Source organism: Pongo abelii, chromosome 10, assembly GCF_028885655.2.
Source record: "Pongo abelii isolate AG06213 chromosome 10, NHGRI_mPonAbe1-v2.0_pri, whole genome shotgun sequence".
Classification (NCBI taxonomy): Eukaryota; Metazoa; Chordata; class Mammalia; order Primates; family Hominidae; genus Pongo; species Pongo abelii.
In genome coordinates, this window is record NC_071995.2 from 67,938,626 (window position 1) to 67,965,312 (window position 26,687).

Genomic DNA, 26,687 nt, shown 5'->3' on the forward strand with positions numbered 1-26,687 from the left:
CTCTTTATTTTGCAGTTATCTCAGAATATTAACTAGAATATATGGCCCATGAGAGCCGGCCCTGTGTCTGCCTTCCTCACTCTCATATCACTAGGGACTAGCACATAGTAGGCACTCAAGAAATATTTATCAAATGAATACATGAGTGGAGAGCCCAGTATGAAAATATTCCCAGAAGTATGACAACTTAAATTAAAAAACATTAAGTGGCTCAGTGTCTTGGGTATGTGGGTGGGGTGTAAGCTGGGGTGTGGTCCCAGGGTCAGGGACTCATATAGGCCTTAAAGAGCACCCGTTCAACTCAGAGACCTCTTGCTGTCACTGTAGAGGGCTTGTGGGAGGCAGAAAGGATGAGTCAGGTCTCTTCTAAGGAATTGCATTGTAGCCAGGGAAGATTGGAAAAAAATACAAAGAACAGTTGTACCTGGATGTCATCAATGCTGCAGAGGCTCAGAGTGTCAGGAGGTTTATGAGAGTTGAGCCTTAAAGGAGGAGTAAGCTTTGGCTAGACAGCAATGAAATTGAAGGAGAAGTTATAGATGGAATGGCATAAATGGAAGTCTGGTGGCTAGAACTGGCTTCCTTGAAGGATTAGGTGGGAGTTGTTTAGGGAAGATAATGGAAGATAAGGCTGAAAATAAAGAAGCCATGAAGTCATTTTGAATAATAACAATATCTAAGTTGTATAATTTCCTTTCTTCAAAAACAGATAGTAAAAAGAAGGCAGCATAGCATTGTGGTTAAGAGCATAGATTCTGGAGCCAATTTTTGTGGGGTTCAAATTTCTGGCTGTGTGATTCATTAGCTGTGTGATCTTGAGTGAAACTTAGCCTTCCCATGTCTCATTTTCCCTATTTTTAAAATGGGATTGATAAAGGTACTTGCTTCATAGGGTTGTAGAGGATTATTGTGAGGATTAAATTGATATATGTAAAGCACTTAGAAGGGTGCATGGCACATAGAAAGTGCTGCATAATAGTTTGTTATTAATGTGTTCAAACTCAATATTTTAGTGAATCTCATTTCACACTTGTCCAGGGAGCTCAATAAAATACAAATAACCAAAGTGCTTGCTCCCTCTGTGCTGACCTGCTAAGAGATCTGAGCTCTTCCTGTGAGGTTGACTTTTCCTTCCATGCCACCACCCATCTCCTAGTTGTCCTCTGTTCCTTGGGGACTCTGTGGGTCATGGAAATGCTTGTGTGTGAGTGGGGAGTGGTATTCTGGGGTAGGGTGGGGGTCTTGTTAATGAGCAAATTGATGCTCTGAGCAGTTAGTGGGTCTTACCAGATGGTAAGAAGCCTGGCTGGGCCCTGCCTTTACTTCCACACAGCTCCCAATGCTGGCCAAGATGGTGTTCATTCTGGAGGAAGATTGAAGTCTCCTGATGTAGCTTTCATTCAGTCAGTAAGATTCCTCTTTTTTCCCTCTCTTTCTCCACCTGCAAGAGGTAGGTGGGTCATTCTCGCTATACGTAGGACTCAGGATGAGATAGGAAGCTCCCCAGGGTTCAAATAAGAATTCACTGACTATTTGGAGGAGGAGAGGGAAAGGGAAAGAATGAAGACGGCTGGGCATGGTGGCTCACGCTTGTAATCCTAATACTTTGGGAGGCCATAGTGGGTGGATCACTTGAGCCCAGGAGTTCAAGACTAGCCTGGACAACACAGTGAGACCCCATAGCTACAAAAAATTAAAAAATTAACTGGGTTTGGTGGCTATAGTTGCAGTTACTAGGGAGGCTGCGGTGGGAGGATCGCTTGAGCCCAGGTGGTAGAGGCTGCAGTGAGGCAAAATTATGCCATTGCACTCCAGCCTTGGTGACAGAGCAAGACCCTATCTAAGAAAAAAAAAAAAAGAACATGGATAAATACTTTTTATTGTCCTACCTCTTACAGGTTCCCAGCCCCTACTCGCCCCCAAATAAAACCTATTGAATCAGAATTTTACATTTAGGGCATTTAGGGTTTTCTCAAGCACCATAGTAATTCTATGCACACCTTAATTTGAGAGCCATTACACTGTTCATTGGATATGCCTAATAACGCCAAAAAGTAGGCAGGCATTATTTTATTATTCCTATTTTACTGATAAAGAAAATGAGGATCAATAACATTTAGATAACTTGAAGACTCAACTCTAAGTCTGACTCCAGGTCTTAGGCCATTTCTCTATATTAGGTCAAAGGATTTTGAGGAAAAGCATGGAGACTTAAAATAATTCAGCAGCTGTGGGGGTAGGTTGAAAGGGAAAGCACTTATCCTGAGACTAATCCTATTTAATTCCAGTCAATTCAACAAATTTCACCGAGTGTCTTCTCTGTGCAGTACACTGTTAAGATGTCCTCCGAACAGTTTCTGTGAGACCTCAGAACAGTATAAACCATTGACTTCTTGGTCGTCAGAGCAGCTTCCAGCTGTACTTAGAGATGACTCAGTTACAATAGCCGTAAGGGTCTGTGTACTCGGTAAAAATGGTATAGTGAATCCTATGCCCCTACCCTATGTTACATTGAAGAACATTTGCTTTAGTCAGATAACTAGCCCAATAAATTAAACCAAGAACCAATTTAAAATTAGCTTATTCTACCCAATAAATTAAACCAAGAACCGATTTAAAACTATTACTACCTTATTCTAATACCCTAATAACCCAAAGCATGACTCTATCCCATATCCCCAGGAGCGAGCAGATATAATACTCCTTATTGTATTTATAGGAAACTCATATTTAAGTAGCACCTCATTTAAGTGGGCAGAAAACTTCTATCTCTTCAGCCAGATTCCCCAGCAATTCCACAGCTGTTATTCTGCAGCTCTTGGCCTGTTCCCCATATGCAAGTTTTTATGCCAATATGTATCAGTCCTAAAGTTTTGTCTCATTCACATCCTGGAGACTATAATTTACTAATTTTCATGTCACCTATAGCGTTGTACGTAATACTGCTCAATAAATATTGTTGAATGAATATGAGAATAAATAAGACACAGGCGCAGAGATATCTGTATATACAGGTGACAAATTGAATATATACTGGTGTTATAATTTTAAGAAGTGTTTAGTGGGATTTCATTCTATAAAAACCTTTGTCGTCATTTGTCATGATACCTGAAATCATTCCATTGGAATTCATCTCTTCATGTCTTGAAGATCTTTTGATTTTCAAAAGTATCCTACTCAAAGAGATGGACATCTGTGGTCTGACAACATCTCATCTCAGGTCCCCGTTTCTCATAAAACTGCAAAGATAAGTGCCCAATGAATGGCAAAGATCATTGTCTGCAGGATGTCTGGGAAAAGGGAGATTGCTGTAGCTTGGAATTTCAAGGAAAGGGAGGTACTTGAGATAGACTTTGAAAGAATGTTGTTTTCAGAGAGGCAGGGAGGAGGAAAGAGATGTAAATTGAGGCAAGCACTCAAACTATCCCAAGAGAGCAGCAAATACCCCTGCTGGGAGCAATTCTCCAGGCTCCCTTCTCACAGTTAGAGTTGCTAATTTATCACTGCTCATTACTGAACCTTTTTATAGGTTTATCTTTCAGGAAAAAGACAGGCGTGTCCTAATTGGGTTTTCCAGACCTTGGTTATAACTCTGATTGCTGTGATGGCATTTTGGTAAGAAAAAGTTCACTGTTATGCCATGTCAAGCTCTTTTGTTCCTTCCCATGTTTCTTTTATCACATGTGAACTGGGGACTGGCCTGTTTACTTTGAAGACAAGAAGCCCTTTAAACTAGACACTGAACTCTGATAGCATAGAAATGAGGGAACCCTTTTTGAAAACTCTTATTTTGAAGAAAAAAGCACAGGCTTTCTGCCTTAAATGTGACATGATTTTTTTTCAATTAACTGCCATGTTTAGCAGCAAACTGTGCCTTTCGTGTGTGTGTGTGTGTGTGTGTGTGTGTGTTTGTGTGTGTGTGTGTCTTTCTTAGCTTTGCAAACAAAGAGTTTTCTCAAACTCTGTTTTCTTTTCTGTTGACCTTGGAGAAAGAAGTAAATAGGAAATCAAGTATAATCCGCTCTCCCCTGGTCGCTCATATTTATGGTAACTTTTCTGGGTTCTTCAGTGAAGACTTTTCACCAAAGGGACACCAAGATATACCATGTGATGGAATTGTAGCCAAATCTACTAAGCAGTTAAACCAAGCAAATACAGTGAGGACAGCATTATTTGCTATGCAAATTGGTCAACTTTTGACACCATCCCTCCTCTGCAGCCCGCAAAGGCGGGAGGCAGCCTTTGCTAGAATGCAGGGCCCTTTCTCAGGCCTCTAGGCTTCTGCTGCTATGATTCCCCTCCCCCACCACACTGGGCCTTTGAGATCTGGTCATCTTGCTGTGTTCTCTTTCCTGTCTTCTCTGGGCCTTTGAGTGCACCTGTTTTTTTCTTAGTCTGACTATTCATATGGTGAAAGGGTATTTATCTGTCACTCAAAAAATGCTTTGTTAGCATGGGAAAGGACTGGCTTCTGGGGCCCGTCTTAGGGGAGACAGTTATTCTCAGGGGCAAAGCAAGCTGTGGTCTCAAGGTGCTTCCAGTTCCTTGACCTAAAGCAGCGTCCTAGCTACAGAAGATAGTGTAGCTTTATCTATGCCCTTCTTGTTCCTTAGTGTTTTTGCTTTTGACTTGCTACGGCCCACTGTAGGGAGATACCCAAGTATTTGACACCACTACCTAGAATTCCCATTAGAAACCTTTGCACTTTTCTTATTCTCCCAAGTGTGCCTGTCTTTTCCTACTGGGATTCCCAACTCAGGAGAGTGTGAACCTCTATCTTAGTGGACATACTTAGCATTCTCTAGAGACACAGATTCCCAGCCTGGTGGAAAAGTTATAAGAAGTCTAATTGTAAGGTAAAGAGACTGCTTTTTAAACATGCTTATTAGATCTTATTATTTCCAATATTGTTTACCACTAAGACTGTAGATGGTAGGTATTGGGTTTATTATCTTCCTTCTGGCCTGTGGTATACCTGAGTAGGGTCAAAACCAGGGTTTGCCCCCAAAGAATGGAACAGATGTCCATTTCATTATATGGTCCTAGAAGTTTTCTGGGCTATGCGTTGAGGCAGATGCTGGACACAAGTCATAAAGAGTATTTTAGAATTGGAATGGGAAGATGGAGAGTGGGAGAGGTAGGAGAACAAAGAAGGGGAGACTGTGACACAGGACTTTTCTCAGCCTTTTTGCTGGACTCACAGCAGTGGTGCCCCGTCTACTTGGCCTGCTGTGCTCAGCTGAGTGGGAGCACATGAGAGAGTGAGTGCAGGGTTTGGTCGGCCACTCCAGGTGCTGATACAGGAGCAAGCTCCATGCAGGGCTCATGGCCAGTCCAGGCATGTTACCCCAAGGGAAATGGGGCAGTGCCCTGGTAAGGGTGCCTGGGACCCTGAAGCCCCAGAGGGGGTGTTAGTGTGCTAATTAGTGCTTTTAGCTCTGCCATCTGCAGCCCAATGAACAGCAGAGTGTTAGCAGCTCAGTTGACCCCTGGTTTTGTCACATGGGGCAGCTGCCCTCCATGGTAAGGGCAAAGGGCCAATGATACAGCCTTTCTGGGTACCCATGCTCGGTGAGTCCCAAGCTCTTGTCCAGCGCCTGAGAAGAATGAGGTCATGCTGATGATTGAAGGGTGATGAAAGCAGAGAAGTTTATTGAGCAAAGAAAACAGCTCTCAGCGGCTGGGGGCTGTGGCTCACGCCTGTAATCTCAGCACTTTGGGAGGCCGAGGTGGGCAGATCACGAGGTCAGGAGATGGAGACCATCCTGGCTAACACGGTGAAACCCTGTCTCTACTAAAAATACAAAAAATTAGCTGGGCGTGGTGGCAGGTGCCTGTAGTCTCAGCTACTTGGGAGGCTGAGGCCGGAGAATGGCGTGAACCTGGGAGGCGGAGCTTGCAGTAAGCCGAGATCGCGCCACTGCTCTCCAGCCTGGGCCACAGAGCGAGACTCCATCTCAAAAAAAGAAAAAAAAGAAAAGAAAACAAAACAGCTCTCAGCAAAGAGGGGAGCTGAAAAAGGGACAGAAAGTTCAGGTCGTCTTCCCTGAAGTCAGGTTGTCTCTTCCCTGAAGTCAGGTCATCTCTTCCCCAAATTCAGGTTATCTCTGTCTCTACTGACTGAGTCTGGTGTTTTTATAGGCACAGGATAGGGGCACGGCAGGCCATAGGTAGTATTGGAAAAGGCAACATTTGATTAGTTGAAAGGCATTATTCAGAAAGACCCACTTGGGAGAGAGCGGGAAAACAGGAATAGAAGTTCTCACTCTGGGCTGTGGGTTTCAGGCTGTTTTTGGCTTGAAGGTGGGGTTTCACTGGGGACCCAACCCTGTCTGCCTAGGATTTCTCTGCCTCCTGCCTCTATTAACTGGACCACAGCAAACAGTTGACACGATGACACTATAAACTCTATCTGACAGCATCTTTGGGGTTCATCATCACTTTTCCCAGGCAGGGCTGTTCCTGCTGGGCAGCAACCAGCTGCTGCTGAGAACACTTTGGGAATTTGTTCTTTATAAGCACATATGGCGCAGTTTTTTTGTGTATCCTAATGATGGTAAATCCAGCGCCTTTGATGGGAAGCAAAATAATGAGGAGTCAAGTATGGAGAACCAGGTGTGAAGTCAAACTGGCAAGAAGTCAAGACAGGTAACTCTTTCAAGCCTAGCACAAAACGGAGCTGTAAAGCCATCAGCAGACTTTCTGTGTGACTTGTGAGAGGGTTCTAAAGATGTCCCCCAAAGAGGAGAACACTAAATATTTGGATGCATGAGGATTGTTGGGAATAGCTTCCCGAGGCTCGGAACTCTTAAGGAAAGCTTCCATTTATTTATATAAGTTCCGATGATTGGGGAGAAGACATCCTCATTATTTTGAAGTCTCAGTGTGGAAACAAATACTTTCTTGCAGTTCTTTTCCTTTCTCTGACCTGTTCAGTGTATTGTGCTCTGAAAAGACAGGCAGCCGGAAGGAAGATGTCAGAGAAGCATCCAGAGGGTTTGGCATCCACAGCTGACTAGACCTGTGCCGCCTTCCATCTCCCAATGCGACAGTGCCAATGCCCTCCACCAGTGGGATGCAAACTGTGTTCTGATTCTTTCCTGCAAGGAGTAGTTGCCTCCAGCAACTTACATGCTTCCTCTTGTAATCTTCCACTAGTGACAGGCACCTCTGAGACAGCTTGCCAGGGCTGGGGGCTGCTCTGTGTGGAAAAATCCATCAGCGTGGAATACCCCAGGAGCCTCTGAGCTCCAGGAAGCTGAGGGCTTTTTCTCTCCAGGGCAGAAAAGCATAACTGTGCTGGTTTCCATGGTGTTTCTGTCAGCCGTGGCCATCCCCTCCCCGCTGCTCCCATCTGTGTGGCCTGTGAGAGTACATCTCTGGCCAGCTGGATGTGTGAGATATATCTGGAAATAAATCTGCCATATAATGATTTTTTTTTTTTTGACAGTGCTTTGACGATAGTTGCCCTTTATATACTTAGCTTAAAAGATCAAGACCGACGTGTCCCAAATCTCCCTCCAAGGTGAGAGTTCAGTTCAATTTTCTGGCCTAAAATTCCTCTGGAGAGAAGGATTTTTGCAGGCCTCTTTCATTAATCATTTCATTCTTTTTCTCCAGCAATATCACAAGCTCTCAGGAGCCGGCTCTGCTGCCCACAGCCTCCTCCTCAGGTAAAGGCTTCACATTCCTCACCCTCAAACCCGGTTTCAAGTGAACTGTCAACAGAAGAAACCAGCCTTTCAGGTTAACCTTCTTGCTTCCCCTCCCTCCGCCCAATGCCTTGCAGCACCTAATACATCCCTGGCAACCACACTGGCCTCCTTACAAGTACCTGAAATTACTTTCTGTGAAATCCTGCCATGTCAGGAGACTTATTGCTGCCCCATCCGGGGAATGAAAGAAGTCTTTCCAAGTCCTATGCAAAGACAATCTGAGGAGAAGGAATTCCATCAGAGGCGATGGTCAGGTAAATGATGTTCAAAGAGAAACAACTAGAGCTTTGAACTTGAGGTTGTTTTTCTTGTCACAGTTTACTTAGATGGTCATTAATGGTTCCAGATAATGGTTCCATGCTTCTATTTGGGGTGGCAAAATCTTTAAAACACAAATACACAACTGCCAATCATCTGTAATATTGAGTTCCTTGCCCAGGAATGAAATTTTGGTTGATTCAAGTACTTATAATTTTCACCAAGTGAAAGGTTTTCATTTGTCCATTGCCAACAAGGAGAGTAATAGTAGCACAAGTGAAGTAATTACATGCACGTGGGTGGATTTTTTTGGCTCATTTAGAATTTAAAAAATGATGTGGTATCTGGGCTCTCTGCCTAAACCGACTAGGGCAAAATGTAAGAGACTTTGGAAACTCTAATTTAGAGTTCAGGGTGAGATTTAAGGCAGTGAAAAACACAAGACTGGCATTCCACTTTCAGAATAACTTTTTCCTCTTCCTCCTAGGGACACACACACACATACACACATACCAATGTTATTCAAGTAACAGAATTTTCATGGTAAAAAAAAAGTATAGAAACTTAATCAAGGGCTGCAAGTATAATCATATCCATAAGATTACATACAAGTCTTCCAAATGCATACTAATTTATTATTGTTTTTAGACATTTTATTCTATATATACATATTAATAAATAGTAATATTAATGATGATGCTAATAAGGATACATATTACTATGGCTTATTGGTTAGGATACTGTCATAACAACAACTCTTAAATAACAGTGGCTTCTTATGGCAAAAATTTAATTCTGTCTCACTCTATATATTAAATGTGAATCAAATGAGAGTTCTTGGTCATCATGTCATTTAAAGTCCAGCTGATGAAGATTCCATCACAATAATTATTTCCACAGTCTCCGTAGTAGTGGTACAAGAGCAAGGCAAATTATGTACCGACTCTTAAAGCTTCCACCTAGGTATAACACATATCACCTCTGCTTATACTTTATTGGCCAAAGCAAGTCACGTCACATTGGTCATGTCTAATTTTTAAACGGATGGGGAAGAACAGATCTAACATGTATGGAGAAGATGAACCAGAATACTTATAAGTGGTGCTAATGACCTACATAGAATATGGTCAGTGGTTGAAATGTTGGGGTGCAATGTAATTTCCTTTCCCTTTTGACATTATTGCATATCCTAGTCTTGGTTAAATAACTTTTACAAGTTGTCATCATCATCATGATTATCATGTTGTAATGAGGTATAACTCTATGCAAGGTACTGTCATAAGTAGTTTACATGAGTAAATCATTTAATCTTCACAAGCCCACAAGCGAGGTGCTATTATTATCCCAATTTTTTTTTCCAGTGGGGAAGCTGAGACACAGAGAGTTCTTTCACTACAGCAATAGGAGGCAATGAGCTTTTCTCATGAAAACTATTTTTGATTGAACTTAGGAGCAGATGCATCACTATAGAGTAAAACTAAAAGCTTCATTTTAAAGAAAGGAATTAATTTCAGTCATCTTATTCTCAATATTTTTAAATATGAAAAAATCTACAACTATCACAGAAATCCCCAAGGTTTTTATACCTTGTGAAAGCACATGGAACCTTGTGGCTGGTAAATACTTTTCTTACCTTGGGAGCCCATGCTGGAGACACTTGATGTTCTTTTCTCAAAGCAGTCCTCAGAAGAGACCATCTCACCTATGAGAGATGTACTAATAACAGATCCTGAATAGGAAGAGGTCGTAGACTGGTCCACTCTTCATTTTCAAGGGTTTCTTGACCCCTGAACAAGTTCATTCCTGAAGTAACCAGCTGTTCACATCAAGGGAATATAGTCATGTGCCACATAATGATGTTTCAGTCAACAATTGACCATATATACACTAGTGGCCCCATAAGATAATAATTGAGCTGAAAAATTCTTATTGCCTGGTAACGTCTTGATGATCCTGACCTTGTATAGGCCAGGCTAATGTGTATATTTGTACTTTGGTTTTTAATGAAAAGGTTTAAAAGTAAAACAAATTTTTAAATAGAAAAAGCTTATAAAATAAAAATATAAAGAAAGAAAATATCTTTGTACAGCTCTACAATGTGTTTGTGTTTTAAGCTAAGTGTTATTACAAGAGTCAAAAAGTTTTTTAAAATTTAGAAGTTTATAAAGTAAAAAAGTTATAGTAAGCTAAGGTTAATTAGAAGAAAGAAAATTTTAAAAATAAATTAGTATAGCCTAAATATATGGTGTTTATAAAGTTTACAGTAGTGTCCCAGGCCTTCAGGTTCACTCACCACTCACTCACTGATTGACTCAGAGCAACTTCCAGCCCTGTAAGCTCCATTCATGGTAAATTCCCTACGCAGGTGGACTAGTTTTTGTCTTTTATACTTTATTTTTTACATACCTTTTCTACATTTAGATATATTTAGATGCACAAATACTTACCATTGTGTTACAATTGCCAACAGTATTTACAGTAACATGCTGTACAGGTTTGCAGCCAAGAAGCAATATAGCCTAGGTGTGTAGTAGGCTATACAATCTAGGTTTGTGAAGTACACTTTGTGATGTTTGTACAAGAATGAAATTGCCTAATGACATATTTCACAGAATCGTGTAGTTGAGCAATGCATGACTGTATTGGGAAGAATAGCCCTTATTAAACCAGATCAAGGCTTGTTGCTGTCTGTGACAATACAGAATTTTCATGTTAAAAAAATTATAGAAACTTAATCAAGGGCTACAAGTGTAATCATGTCCATAAGATTATATACAATTCTTCCAAATGTATACTAATTTATTGTTTTTAGAAATGTTCCCCTAAAAACAATAGCTTAGAAACAAGATGAGTGTCTGCTCATCTTGTTTCTATAGCTATGTAAACTTCTAAAGAAAGAAGTGATTCCTAAGGAAAGAAAATTTGCTCCATGGTGCCAGGCTGTGTCCACCTAGAGAGAACTAACAGCTTCTTTGACTACAAATGAAATTTATGTTCTGCCTTACTAGGCTCTGTGATACACTGGGAAAGTTGTTCCCTCTTCCTTTTGTCAACTAGAGAAAAATGGAAAGAATTCAAATGTTTGATTCACTTTTGTCTTCAGAAAACCCGAAAACTTTTGGAGATTTAGTCATAGAAACTCAGAGAACAGCTACGCAAGTGGCACCTGACTTTTTGGCCCTGAGAATCCACTATAAGCGTACTTTTACAATGATGTGATTGAGAAAATACATAAAGAACAAATGTAACTATAAGTTCAGTTAAGCTTTTAACTGAATTGTTTTTATTACTCCAACAGTGGCATTTGAAAAATAGTACAAATCTGTAGGAGATACGTTGCTTTTCAAGTCTACAGACAACACCACAGACCCCTTTATGCAATCACCCAAGGTTCCAAGGACCCATGTCAGGAGAACTGCTGATTTATACCAAATTACCCGTTTTGCAGCTGATGATGGAGGCACTGGACCTTGCTTAAGATTCCTCAGTTGAGTTTCTAGAAAAGTTGGAATTGAAATCTGGGTCCCCCGCTTCCCTGTCCTGGGTTCCTTCCCATTTGCCATCCTGCCTCCATTGATTTGGACATGGGCTGTGCATGTATCTGAGATCAACTCTAGAAGGTGCAGAAAGTATCCACTCTATGGCCCCTTCTGCCTCCTCCTGGCAAGTTTGCCTCTGTCCATTGCAATGTCCCTGATGTGGGACATTTTGGAGTCTGAGCAAAGCCTCTTCTCTTCTGCTGCTGGTTTACTCTTCCCCTCTGTTCAAGGTACTGTATAACACCAGGCTTCTAAATACAAAAGAGGAGAAGTCTAGGAAAGTATTCTTTTCAGCCAGATGTTTCTAAGGCATTAAAGACCAATTAAAAATTAAGGAATAAAAATAAAAAAGAAATTCAAGAGTAACCAAAAAAAACTTAGAAAAGCTCTCAGTGGGATGCAGAGTAATATCTAACAGTTTACTAAACCCCTAAACACATTTATGAGCCTCCTCCCTGAGGAGTAAGACTACAATAAAATAAGTGAAGGGAAATCAGCATTTTTATGACATGCTGAGCTCATGTCATTATTCTTCTTTTGGGCCAAAGTTGATCGTATCTGTGTAAAGTGTCTTTCAGAAAGGTTATCTCTCCCTCTCCCCCTCACTTAATAAAAAGTTTGGGTAAGACTAATCAGGAAGTGGAAAGTGAGTATTTTGGAATATTGAGCTTCTACTCTAAGGAACCATCCAAATGTGATGAATTAGATTTTAATCCATGGAACCAGTAAAGATTTAAGTAGACAGGAGAGTTAGATATTAAAAAGTAAAGAGCCTGTGGAGAAAAGCATCTATGGAATTCTATAGAATATATTAGAGTTGGTGAAGATTTTAAAAAATATCTGGAATTCATGCTCATTTTGTTTTGGAGACCATGACTCTGAGAAAAGTGAGTGGCCAGACGAAAATGGTCCCCCGTGTTAAAGAACTCAGCCATTGACTGGTGGGGCTCATTGGCTTCTTCATAGCACATGAGTCTGGTTCAGTGAAGGGAAGAGAATGGTATCCAAGATACTGTACTGGACTCAGCCACCAACACAGTCTTACAAGTAGTGCAATATACACCTTCTACCATGACAGGAGTATGCTTTTGTTGGGCACCATCCTAAATCTTTACTCTCCAGAAGTTTCTAATTTAGTTTATTGGGAGAGCTCATCTGCCAATTGTGAAATATATCTCCAACTTTATAATGAAAACCGCAGGGGATGTACTACATGAAGCTTATAATGAATATCACTGGAAGGCATTTGTAAAATGAGATCAACCCTAGAAGGTGCTGAAAGTATGCCTTTATGACTTCCTGTATGACTACTGGAAGATTTATGGTTTTCCTATAACCAGCCTTTCAGAGTCAAATAGTCTTGTTTCAGAGAAGTGTCAAATGGAAGGTGTTTTATGGGAGATTTAAATTTTATTTCTTGCGTTTGAAAAATCATTTTTATAATTCTGATCTGCAAGATTATCTTTCCTCATTCCCACCTATTTATTGCTGTTTTTTAAAAAAAACCTTACCCCACCAGGTACTGAATTGTATTCATAGGGTTCTATGTCTCCAGGACCTGAAAACACAGTTCTATGGAATAAGACAAATCTATAGTTCTGTTGCCAGAATTTATAACGAGCTCTTTTTCTGCAAATTCAGCAGGCAAGTAGGACAAAAGGTAGGAGTCCTGGTTTCCACTTCTCTTTATGCCTCATTTGCTTTGTAAATTTACAACCTTCTGTGGAAGCAGTCTTAAGCAAAACTAATAGTAGAGACGTGTTTGAAAATTATTACTGGAATAACTAGAATCCAAGAAATCTGGAGGCCTTTTTGGCAGCATATATGTTTATATGTAAAGGAAAATAAATATTCAATTTTCTAGAAACTCCTCATATATCAGGACCCATTTCTTCTTAATGGAAAGCACCATGTTGGGCTCAGAAACTTGCCCTGCCTTCCAGTTCTGTCTTGCTTCCTTTTGCTAATAGAATAAGGAGTCTAGCTTCCCATGTTCATTCTCAGCATACCTCTGCACCCTTTCCCTGGGAACTTTCCCTGTGAATGTGTAAGAGGAACGTTTTTTGGAGGTTAAATTGGTCTTCCCTCTTCTTTTCCTTACTCTTTCCCTGGCTCTCTTCCTTCCATCCTTTCACCCATATTCATTGAGCACCACTGTGAGCCCAGCATTACCCTATCTGGGATATAACAGTGAACAGGATGTAGTCTTCAAGAAGCTCACAGTTAGGTGAATGGGTAAGTAAACTAGTCATTCCATCTAGTGAGAGGAGTTGTAACCAGGATAGGGATGTTTAGGAGTGATTGTCCCCAACTATTGTGTACTATTGCTTTTGCTTTCTATCCTGAAATTGGATACTGAAACTTGAACATAGATCTAAATCTGCAAATTAAAAAAAAAAAAAAAAGATTGCCAAAACTTTGTAAAGTTATTTTGTTAGGTGTACTTAGCGACCCACTAAATGATTGCCTTCACTATCTACTTTAAAAAGATACATTAAAAAAATAGCCTTAACAACATTCATCTGAATGGTTACCTTTCCAAAATTGCATTTAAAATGCCTTTTGGGTGATGACAGGAGCCTAGCCACTCCCTGGGCTCCCTCCCTACAAGCCTGCTCTGGCCCCACACCAGCAGCCTGATTCCTCTCTTCAGCTGGCTACATCTCAGGCCTTACTTTAGACCAAGCTTGTCCAACCCACGGCCCATGGCCCACATGCGGCCCAGGACGGCTTTGAATGTGGCCCAGCACAAATTTGTAAACTTTCTTAAAACATTATGAGATTTTTTTTTTGTAATTTTTTTTTTTAGCCCTTCAGCTATCCTTAGTGTTAGTGTATTTTATGTGTGGCCCAAGACAATTCTTCTTCCAATGTGGCCTAGGGAAGCCAGAAGATTGGATACCCCTGCCTTAGACTTTAAGCTCAATTTTTTTCCTACGTGGATCACATTTCACATTTTCCCAGAATAGCAAAATTGTGGACTCTGGAATCAGATGGTTTGAATTGGAAACTCTTTATTCCTATCCACAAGCTGAGTCCTTAGTGCCTCACTTAGCTTATCTGTCAAGCGGGGATAACCTCACTCTTGGACTTTTGTAAGGCACTCAGAACAATGTTCAATGAAGAGTAGGTGTTAACAAATAGTAGGTGTAATTATCATTGTTATCCTTCAGTGCAAAAATATATGTCCCACAGAATTTCCTCTAACATTTCATATTCAAGTTATTAAGCAATTGGGAAGGCATGCTCAATTTTTTTTATAAGTTTTGCTTATCTTTAGAGACCACAAACTCTACTTATATGAAGAAGGTTAATGTTTCATTATTTTACTGTAGGGATAGTTTTGCTCCTATTTTTCTTCATTTTTACCCACTCTCTCCGCTGCTGTTGGACCTATTCTCTATTTTAACAGGTTATATTTAGCAGCAGAGAGCACACAGTAGTAGGCAGGGTTGAAAAACCAATAGGGACCAATATACATTTAATGCTAGGCCCTGGTGCTACCTGGACTCAACTCTAAAGGGATTATTCCATGAAACAATCCATCTCCTATCTCCATGCTTTCTCTTGGGATCTCCAGGAGTAGTTCTTTCTCCTTGCTAGTGTCCAAACGTTATATTTTTTCATAGCCTTTGCTTTCACTCAGAAAAATAAATATGACTAATGAGTATGTCCCTACTCCTTTGCAACTTCATATGAACCAGGCTTTAGTTGAGCAGAGAAGTTGACTTTAGGGCCTGTTATACTCACTCAAGAAGTAATATCAGGACCAAAAGAAGATCAACAGGAAGGCAGATGCTAGCTCAATAAAAGGGAAAACTGGTATTAGCATTGCCCCGCAGAAGAATGGGCAGTGAGTCCCTTGTCACTGGAGGTGTTCAAACAGAGATTCCTTGGTTATTTATTTCTTTTTTCACATTAGCATGTGTGATCCTGAGATAGCAATACTAAGATGGATAAAAAAGAATCCAGATAATCTAAAGATAATAATTTCAATTAACAATGTTCATTCACAAACTAGATAGGAAATAAAACTATCATTAGCTTGTCATTAATCAAAGAAAGATGGTTTCCATAGATTGAGCAGACATTATGCCAGGGATTACAGAGGATTCAAAGAATGTTAGTAGACATTCCCTATTCTGGAATTGTCAGGAAAGGGCAAAAATACATGAAAAGTTAAGTAATAATACAGAGGTAATATGCCCTTCAGTATGGTGACAGATATATCACTGACTGATGACTACATTGATGGTTCAGTAATAAGTGCTATGGCATTGGAAAGGAGGGATCTGTGAGCAGCAGACCTAGTTGGGGATGGTTTCTTAGTCCACTTCGCCGTCGTAACAGAGTACCACTGACTGGGTGGCTTAAACAACAGATATTTATTTTCTCACAGTTCTGGGGGCTGGAAGTCCAAGACCAAGGTGTCAGCAGGTCTGATTTCTTCTGAGGCTTCTCTCCTTGGTCTGCAGATGACTGTCAACTTGCTGTGTCTTCACATGGTCTTTCCTCTGTGCACACGTAGCCCTAGGGTCTCCCTGTGTGTCCTAACCTGCTTTTTTTTTTTTTTTTTGAGATGGAGTTTCACTCTTGTTGTCCAGGCTGGAGTGCAATGGTGCAATCTTGGCTCACTGCAACCTCCACCTCCCAGGTTCAAGTGATTCTCCTGCCTCAGCTTCCCGAGTAGCTGGGATTAGAGGCATGCACCACCATGCCCGGCTAATTTTATATTTTTTAGTAGAGAGGGGGTTTCACCATGTTGGCCAGGCTGGTCTTGAACTCCCGACCTCAAGTGATCTGCCTGCCTTGGCCTCCCAGAGTGCTGGGATTACAGGCATGAGCCACCATGCCTGGCTCCTAATCTTCTGTTCTTACACGGACACAGGTCAGATTGTATTAGAGCCTACCCTGACAGACTATTTTTAACTTAATCACTGCTTTAAAGGCCCTATCAACAAACAGTCACATTCTGAGGTACTGGGGGATAAGGCTTCACTATATGCATTTGAATTTGGTAGCTGGGAAGGGGACCCAATTTAGTCCATAACAGATGACTTCTTGCAGAAGGAGGAGAATAAACTAGATCTATAAGAAACAGGATAGAGATTAGATGAGTTGAAGGATGGGAGACAGAAAGGGTGGGGGAACACTCAATTCACAGAGATGAACTAGGTCACACATGGGGTTTCTTCTCTTCTCCTGAACAAGCCTTCAAGATTGACAGACTTGTTTCCTTTTCAGAAGACAAAAGCAAATCAGTTTTGGCAAGAAATGCACTTAGCGGCCCTGACTGGGAGAGTGACTGTAAGTTGACATTTAAGTGACACTATTCTTTGGCTTTGTGGGGCCAGGCTGACTAACAAGTTGTAAAAGCATTGCTGGAGTGAGGAGCAGGGACAAAGGCTGCAGCCTGCCTGCCACGTATATCCATGGGACTGTGTGTTATAATCGATGCCACCCTAACCACTAATGAGGCATTAGAAATGGTCACTCACTGTCAGACAAGTTGTGGTTGATCTCCATGGATGTTCATAATTTATTTGAACTTCCTGCCCTCTTCTATTCTGACTACATTTTTAGTTTGTTTTCTGTTTTCTGAAACAGATTGCATTTCATGCTGCACCTCCATTTTCAATAAATTTTGATTTAGTAGGACTTCCATGGTCCAGAAATTCTTTTGAATGTTATAGGGCATGGTTATTGGAGCCTGAGTTTTTATAGTATGTACTATAACCCCCCAAAAAGCCTTCTCCCCTTCCTTTTCCTCCTGTTTTTTTTCCATTTGAATACAAATGGAATCTCTTGACCTGGGAAACTCTTACTTCCCATTCTGTAATTTGAGGACTGTGGCTGGAATACAATATTCTTTTCCCTTTCAGAAGAGTTTATTTTCTTTTGTCTATTTCTTCTCAATTCAGGGATTGATACAACTATCAGTTCTATTCAGATTATGGAAATCCAGCAAATAATAGATCATCAGTATTGCATTCAAAGCCTCCAGTGCGGGTAGGTAAGCCTCCCCAGCATGCCCTGGTTGTTTCTGGAATTTACCCATGGCTCTGGGTTTTTAAGACTGCAGTGGAAGCTAAAGCTACATGATACAATCAATGTGTGCTTATGTTGCTCCTTAAGTGAAAACATCTTTATTACATGGTGGGAGAAAGAATCATAAAACAGTTGGTATTAGCAAATGTCAGTAAGTCACGGCCCTAGTGATTCCAGTCTCCTGGTTTAATGGATAGGTCCAAAGCAGAAAGCCTAGGGAGCAGCTCTGTTGCTGACTCTCTGAGGGCACATATCAGGGGCACAGAGCTGCCAGTTAATTTTATAGACAAGAAAGACATTGTTGCTGATGGCTCCAAGTTACAAGTGAGCTGACATTTGCATATTTTAATAACAAGGGATATCATTATTTTAATTGCTGAAAAAATATAACTTAGCTTTTCAGATAGGAGGAAAAGATCAGATATGGCAAAAGTTATCAGGACATCCATCTCCAGTGTATGCCTTATCACCTGTATCAAGGTAATGATACATCTAGAAGCAGAGGGTGCAAGTTGCTTCAAAGAGTACAGTGTGCCAGTTGTAGGGATTAAGAATGGAGAGGGCTGGCCATGGTGGCTCATGCCTGTAGTTTCAGCACTTTGGGAGGCTGAGGCAGGAGGACTGCTTGAGCCGAGTTAAAGGTCAAGACCAGCCTGGGCAACATGATGAGATCCTGTCTCTCCAAACAAACAAACAAAATATTAACTGGGCATGATGGCACACACCTGTGGTCCCAGCTAATTGGTGGGAGGATCTTTTGAGCCCAGGAGGTCGAGGCTGCAGTGAGCTGTGTGTTTGCACCACTGTACTCCAGCCTGGATGACAAAGTGCAACCCGGACACACACACACACACACACACACACGGAATGGGGGAGTTATTTTTCTTAATTTGATAACTGTTTCTTAGGCACCTGCTAGATTAAAGGCAAGGCCTGTAATTTGAACTAGTGTCACAAATCCTGCGGGTTTTCAGCCTCAGTTCTTTTCCAACCTGATATAACCTGGGCTTCAAGTTGATGGCTGTGAGTTATAAAAGTAACATGTATGGTGCCTTATGATTTGTTTATGACCTCTATGTTCATTATCTCATTGAATTCTCACAAAATCCCTATGAGGTTGGTATAATTTATCCCTGTTTTGTAGTTAAATTTCAGTTAAACTTGAAAAATTTGCCTAAGATCACCTATAAGTGGCAGATACAGCTATTAATTAATGTAGTAAGATGACATAGTGAAGAATCAGATGATTCAAGTTCAAGTCCTAGAACTTTGACAAGATGTTTATTCTCCCCAAATACCCATTTTTCAGCTACAAGATGGGGATACTTTCAAAACTGAGTTGGGTTGCTGTGAAGCATGCAGATAATGGGAGAGACATCTTAGGAAATGAATTCCATTTATCTAAGCTTCCCCTAGTCAAACAAACTGCTCCTGATCCCAGTGCAGATCTTTCTATTTTAGAAAATACATTGATTCACTGAAATAACACTGTTCTCAATTTGGTGTGCAAGTTGCACTCTTATTTTTTTCAGCTGTATTGAGGTATAATTGACAAGCAAAAATTGTTTATATTCAAGGTGTATAATGTTTCGTTTTGTTGTAATATACCTATCCAGTGCAAAATGCAAGATCTTTCCATTTCCTTTACTTTTGCTTTTTACCTTTTTAGCAACTTAGTTTAGCATTGCTTAAAAATAAAATGACTGACTCTTTTTCCCATCGTTCTGATTTTAAGTTGTTTTTCCATGTAATTCAAAGGATGGTCAGGTAATAAGGAGAACTTGTTTTAGAGACAATATGTCTTTTTGCTGGAGTTTTTCATTACAATACGAATCAAAGGAATTTCCCTTTTATCCAAGTATCTCTCTTAAAGGTGTGGGGGGAATCTCTGTATAAGCACTTGTCTTGCAATCTTCTCCATTACTAAATGGTAATTAGAATTATAACAATTTTAGCAGATTCAGATTCTAAAAGTACCTGATATTTCCTCCCAGTGTTGCTCAAAAGGGAGTGATTTAGGGTAGAAAAAATGTATTTATTATTCTAGGGGCATTGTTAGTTTGAGCCTTTGCCTCATTTGTCTTCAGAAATCTGTGTCTCTTTAAAGGGGACTAAAGTCATTTCCTGTGTGAAAAAGCCATTTCTTGGTCTAGGATTTGACTTTCCATCATTGTTTTTTTCTGTGTGTTCTAAAAAACTATAACTTTTTATGGTATATTTTATATTAAGACCTGAAAGAGATCACTCTGAATTTGACAGGTATATCCTAAAAACAAAAAAATGATACCAGGTTGAACTCAGTTTTCTATATTTATTATTTACTATATAATGTTTCACAGTTTTTATAGTATATAATGAGTAGCAAAAAGGCCTTTGAAGACTTTCCTGCATATTTTGATTTGTGGTTTTATTTTTTTTCCATAATTAGATCTGGAAATTATAATTACAATATTCCTGTTAATAAACACACACCCACCAATGTCAAGTTCTCTCTGGAAATAAAGTAAGTGCATGGCTGTAAAAAACAATTTCATTTTTATCATTAGTTGAATATGAAGTCTGGATTTACTTCACAATTTGGTCAGTCGTTAAGAGGCAGAAAGCTATCAGTTTGTGTTAACTAATGATGGTTTGAGAGGTGGCCTATTTGAGGGAAAGGTTTTCAAAATGAGGGCTGTGATCATCCAAGCTTTCTTCAGGGAATAGAAGGGCTCTAACCTCTATACCCATGCCTACAAAGTGGGAGTGATTTTGGTTTGATGCTCATAAGCTGTAGACTTCCCCTGACTCTCTCACTTGGTGAGAGAGAATTGGAATGGGAACAAGAGTAATAACATGCCCCCCGATGGGAAGATGCACAGCTCCCAGTAGCAATGCTAATGCAGACACCACTCCTATTTTCCAAAAGACAGAAAAAAAAAAAAGGAACCAGAGTTTGGAATTGGACAGACTAGGGTCCAAGGATTCTGTCACTTACTAATTCTGTGATCTTGGACAAGCCACTTATCTTCTTTGAGCTACTGTTTCTTTATCTGTAATATAAGTATTACATTACACCATAGCACATAGAGCTGCTGTGAGAATTATTAATAATGGTGAAATTAATAACTGCCATTTGCTGAGCACAGACTGTATGCTAGACTTTAATACTGGGTCATAAAATCCTCACAGCAACCCTCTCAGGTTGGTTTTTTTTCCTAGTTTATATTTTTGAGATTGGGACACTTGGGTTTAGAGTTTCAGGACACATAAAAAAAAAAAAAAACACATTCTGAAAATCACAGGTAGTAAGTGATGGAGCTGGGCTTCAAATTCAGTCCACCCTCTCAGCCATCACTGTCCGGTCCTGCCTCCCCAGTGAGATGAGACATGTAAGGACACTGCCCTTTCCTGACACACAGTAAGCACACAATAAATGGTAGCTTTTATTAGGACTACCTTTCCTCCTAAATCACAAAACTCTAACTTAACCTATTCTTATCAGATATTTTAAATGATTATGGCACTTAAAGACTTTCCACTAAAAAATTATGCAATGAGCTACTTTCCATGAAGATAAATGGCTTTTTGTGTCTCCTGATTTTAGTCTGTCCTTTCCATTCCCCTCCACATTTCCTTTCTTCTTCCCTTCCTTTTGTATCACTCTTTCCTTTCCCTCAGTCCTCCCCTCTCTCCCTCTGCTTGCCCAGCTCTGTTTTCCACCTCCATCCTTCACCGCACGCCTTCTGCCTTTTCCTCCGTCTTAACTCAGCCTTCATACTCTTTTCTCATCAACTTTGCCTCTGTGAGGAACCAATGTCACTCAACCCAACTGCTTGCCTTGGAAAGGTTTCTTTTAAGCAGCTAATATTTTATGACTCAGAACCTACCATATTTCAAGGCAGAGCAAAAGCTAAATGTACTATTCTTATAAATTGAAAGTACTATTATCTAGCACTCCTTGAGTAACCTGGAATAACATTTTCTTATTCATTTCTAGCTTTTAGTGGAAGGAAATAAGGTTATATGCTATATCCCCTGAAGTGGCAGATCACCTTGAGCCGCTAAATCAGGACTTTTAGTTTACAAACCATTTTTTGTAAAATGGATGACTTAAAAATAACACATATACTCAACTGAGATCGTAAGTTGCCCCAACTTGTGCAAAAGGATTGTTCCCAAAGACAAATAGATCTCATCCTCTTGATGATGATTAATGGGCCAACCTCCAGAGAAGAAGAACCGTACTTTCTTGCAGACTTTCAACTCTGATAGCTTTAAAATCTAGTGATTTCTGATAGGACTCACTCCCAAACTCCTACCTGTATTTATTTGCCTTTTTATTTTAAACAATATCTGCCTAGACCCGGAATTTGCAAAATCAAAAATCCTGAAAGCTTCATATAAATGCAAACTCAGTGCCAGTGGAAAGAGAAGGAATATATCCAAAAATTATAAAAAATACATACGGAGATAAGTTTTGATGTGAGACGACGTAAGTCATAAGATTAGGTTTTAAAAACTATCATACACAGCCAGGCTAACGTCTGTAATCCCAGCACTTTGGGAGGCCAAGCCGTTAAGGTTGCTTGAGCCCAGGAGTTGGAACCAGCCTGGGCAACATAGCGAGACCTTGTCTCTATAAAAAAATAAAATAAAAAGAAAAGAAAGAAAAAAAGAAACCATCATATACTATTTCGGTAGCTATCTGAGATGGGGTTTCTTTTTGTAGTAATGAGATGTGAGCTGGCCTGTTGGCATCAGTGAGCTTTGTGTGATACAATGCCTATTGTGAACTTTGAATGGATCTCCAAGTTACGTTCCCATTAGATCCTCTTCTTATCAAGGTGTATCCTATTAGAAGCTGGTAACTGCTTTTTCATGTGCTCTTTCTTTTCTTTGTCTCTTGAAGCACAACAGAGCCATTGATAGTCTTCCAGTGCAAATTCACCCTTGGAAATATATGTTTCCATAGTAAAAGGGGAACCAAAGGGATGGAAAGCCACAGAGAAATCTCCCAGGAGATGACACAGGTAATGTTTTCTGCCTCCTCTGTTCCCTGCTGAGAGAGGGATACATTGAGCGAATTGCCAGTGTTTTCCCTCCCTGGCCAACCCTAGTCACAGGGCTTGGCTCAGCCTCTTCTTTGTGTCCTTATGAAGTTGCCTTCTAAGGCAACTTCTGTTCTGTTGCTAGGACTGTTCTAGCAACACCCATCAAAAGCTGTGATCCCGACACTTCTCCTACAGTCATTGAGGAAATGCTTTTTCAGCCTGTACTCTTTCCTACTGACTGTCAAATGCGTGTACAAAATGGAACCTCTTTTATTCATTATTTAGGGATATCAGCACATTTGGAGCCTCCCTGTAGCCCCATTTTCTGACAGCATGTTCCATTTCCGTGTAGCTGCACCGGTAAGCTTGCTTTTTCTTTTTCTTTTCAGTGAGAAAGAAATTGAGCAATAAAAAAAAAATCACTTTAACCACAGTAATTTTTACATTAATCTTCCTCTTTTTTTTCTCCTTTTCTGACAGGATTTAGCTGACTGTTCAACTGATCCTTATTTTGCTGGGATATTCTTCACCGATTACTTCTTTTACTTCTACCGACGCTGTGCCTAATTTGTTCTTTCTTTCCCAAAGAAAAATACTCAGAAATACATTTAACAGAAACCAACATCCTCTTGCAACTTCTTTTTTCTTCTTTGTAAAACATTTATGTTTATTGCTGAAGGACTTTTTCAGGCTTTAGCGTCCAACAGTTTTGAGACATTAATGAGGAGAATAAAATGTTTGCTGAAACTTGAAATAATGTGATGTTTGATTTTGCCATGACTAGGAAGAAAACATTGCCTGGAGCAAACAGTTCTGTTGAATTTAAAAATACTGTTTCTGGTATTAAGGAAGTTGTGAGCTCAAAATAAGCAGGTCTAGCCTCTATTTTGTTTTAACGTGTGTTAAAGCTTTTGAAAAAACCAAAAGGGCCATGTCGACTTCGGCCCACTAAACATAGACTCTTGAGAATGTGTGATATGGTATGTAGAGGAGTTGTGGGGGATGGTATCTGATACTGAGCTCACATTTAGGCAAATTGTCCTGTGTGTGTGTGTGTGTGTGTGTGTGTGTGTGTGTGTATTGTATAAACACATACACTAGAGTACAGAATGTCGTTTGTTAATAAAATGGATTTAAGAGAAATAATTGCAACTCTGCTTTGCAATGCTTGATGGACACTAAACTGTGTGGGTAGGATATGCCCCCTTGTAAAGATGGAAACTCCTATACCCAGAGCGCACTGAAATGAGTCAAACTAGCCAGTCCTAAGCCTGCTTACTCTGCCTCACCTGTTTCTTCCCTCAGATTACCACAATAAAGGGTCATGTCTGCAGTTCCTCCTTCTCCCTCTGCCTCCTGACTGATCCCAGGGCTTCCCCGGGTGGCTCCCTCTGCCATGCCATGCCCCCTTGTCTTGGGGACTGTGAGTAACAAACTGTCATTTGGATGGCAATTATCTCCTCATCTGCTGGTCTTATACCTCAAATTTTCTATTAATACACTATTTTTTAGAAAATGGAGATCCAGCCACCCTCACTGTAGTTCCGGGTAACAGGGATGCTGAATGGCTGGCCTTGCCTTATCTCACTGTTGGTCTCTGGGTCAATTAGGATAAGAAATTTGATTTTTTTTTAGCGTCACAGAGGTAATCAGCAGCAATAAAACATCCTCTTCCTTATTTTCAGCTCTTATTAAATATGTGCCATATGGATGGAAATAATTGTGAGACCCCAACAATTAAAAAAAGAAAAGATATGGTTCTTGCTCTCACAGAAGGCATTTTAAAATAAACATATTAACACAAAAGTTGTTTACCCAGTTATCAAGAGCTGAGATTCTGAAGCCAGATGGTCTTAGCTTAGTCTTGAGTTCAAATCATGATTTTATCTGTGTATCTTTAGGCAAGTTATCTAATTTCCATAAGTTGCAGTTTCTTCACTTATAGAAGATAGTGAATATTTACCACAGACAGGATTAAATGAGATAATGTATGTAGGGCACAGATGATAAGTTCTGAATAAAGGTGAGGTGTTATTGTTATAGCTCCATAGAACACGTTCTAAATAAATGTGAGCTGTTATTGTTATATCTTCATAGAACAGAATAATTATAAAGATTACAGTGGGATTATAAAGGGATTGAGTAAATATACATACATCAAGGCATTTTCAACAACTATAAAAACTAAATTGTAGGCCACGTGCAGTGGGATTACACACCTGTAATCCCAGCATTTAGGGAGGCCAAGGCAGGTGGATCACCTGAGGTCAGGAGTTCAAGACCAGCCTGGCCAAGATGATGAAACCCCGTCTCTACTAAAAATACAAAAATTAGCCAGGCGTGGTGGTGGGTGCCTGTAATCCCAGCTACTTGGGAGGCTAAGGCAGGAGAATTGCTCGAACCCAGGAGGCAGTGAGCCGAGATCACGCCGTTGCACTCCAGCCTGGGCAACAAGAGTGAAACTCCATCTTAAAAAAACAAAACAAAACAAAAAAACCTAAATTGTAGACAGAACCATATATATGTATATCATATGATGTTCGTATTTTTTCTTTTAAATTTATTTGTATTTTTTTTTTAGAAACATGTTCTCACTCTGTTTTCCTGGTTGGAGTATAGTGGAGTGATCGTATCTCACTGCAGCCTTGAACTCCTAGGCTCAAGAAATCCTTTTACCTCAGCCTCCCAAGTAGCTAAGATGACAGGTACATGCCACCAATGCCCAGCTAACTATTTTTTTTTTTTTTAATAGAGACAGGGTCTCACTATGTTGTACAGTCTCATCTCAAACTCCTGGTCTCAAGTGATCCCTTCCTCCCTTGGCCTCCCAAAGTGTTGGGATTACAGGCCTGAACCACTGCACTTGGCCCCCTATATTTGGAAAATTATTTTCCCTTTTATTATTACTAATAGCATAACTTTTGTAGAAAATGGAATAAGGTAGTTAAATTCTTGGGAGGAGCATTTCAGGATCCCTCTAGTTTCTTGGATTTAGATTCAAACTTGGTTCTCCTAAGCTGTAGTGTTGGCCTGTCCTAGCATGACTTAGGTCTAGATACTGTAGTTATAGCACCATTTAAAAATGGGATCCTAAGTGGTTGATATGGGAGAGATTCCATTAATTTGACTCTTCTCCTAGTAAAGGAATGTTTGTCAGCAGCAGAATTACAAGTGATCTTTTTGACACATAAATCCCATGTTCTTATTTATGCACTTAAGCTTGGGGTAATATGGTGGGTTTCAGATATCTAATGTAGTTCAGAAATATTGCCTATAAAGGGATTTCTATAAAATGAGTGCCATTTTCTCATTAAATTCCATTAAAAGACTGGAAGTATTTTCCTACAGAAAAACTTCTATAGGACATTGTGTTGAAAGCCTTCAGAAAGGAAGGATTTAAGATAGTGAATAGATCTATGGCAACCTGTGACATGCTGGGATTAGTTAGGCCTATTGGGAGAACAGACTTTGCTGGAAGATTCTCTTTGTATTTGCAGCACTTTTCCAGCTGTGAGATATTCACTGTGGACCACACTGCTTCAGGCCACAAGACTTTCCTTTTATGCCAGAGAATTTTCTACTCTCCACTGGAATATCCTCAAAATCAAGTAAATTAAAGTGTCTATAACAGTCTCCTCCCAGAAACTTATAACCCAATGCTAATCATGAGAAAAACACCAGACAAATCCCAACTGAGGGGTATTCTACAAAATATCTGATGAGCATTCTTCAAGTGTCAATCAAGGTCATCAAAAACAAGGAAAGTTGACCTGGGAATGGTGGCTCACACTTGTAATCCCAGAACGTTAGGAGACCGAGGCGGGCGGATCACCTGAGGTCAGGAGTTCCAGACCAGCCTGACCCATATGGAGAAACCCTGTCTCTACTAAAAATACAAAATAAGCCAGGTGTGGTGGTGCATGCCTGTAATCCCAGCTACTCGGGAGGCTGAAGCAGGAGAAACGCTTGAACCTGGGAGGTGGAGGTTGCAGTAAGCCGAGGTCGTGCCATTGCACTTCAGCCTGGGCAACAAGAGCGAAACTCAGTCTCAAAACAAAAAAACAAAAAAACCAAAACCAAAACCAACAACAACA

At 40.2% G+C, this 26,687-nt stretch overlaps 1 protein-coding gene across 1 annotated transcript in view; it reads left to right on the forward strand.

Moving 5' to 3' along the window:
• The window catches only part of MYRFL (myelin regulatory factor like), a 122,851-nt gene extending 98,894 nt beyond the window's left edge, over positions 1 to 23,957 (forward strand). Inside the window, exons 16-25 of the mRNA XM_009248027.3 lie at positions 3,530 to 3,615; positions 7,451 to 7,525; positions 7,621 to 7,673; positions 7,790 to 7,969; positions 16,757 to 16,819; positions 17,434 to 17,521; positions 19,989 to 20,063; positions 22,452 to 22,572; positions 22,879 to 22,953; positions 23,074 to 23,957. Of these exons, the coding sequence (XP_009246302.3) occupies positions 3,530 to 3,615; positions 7,451 to 7,525; positions 7,621 to 7,673; positions 7,790 to 7,969; positions 16,757 to 16,819; positions 17,434 to 17,521; positions 19,989 to 20,063; positions 22,452 to 22,572; positions 22,879 to 22,953; positions 23,074 to 23,160 (903 nt within the window). The 3' untranslated portion in view covers positions 23,161 to 23,957. The remainder of the gene's footprint in view (positions 1 to 3,529; positions 3,616 to 7,450; positions 7,526 to 7,620; positions 7,674 to 7,789; positions 7,970 to 16,756; positions 16,820 to 17,433; positions 17,522 to 19,988; positions 20,064 to 22,451; positions 22,573 to 22,878; positions 22,954 to 23,073) is intronic.
• Positions 23,958 to 26,687: the final 2,730 nt, after the last annotated feature.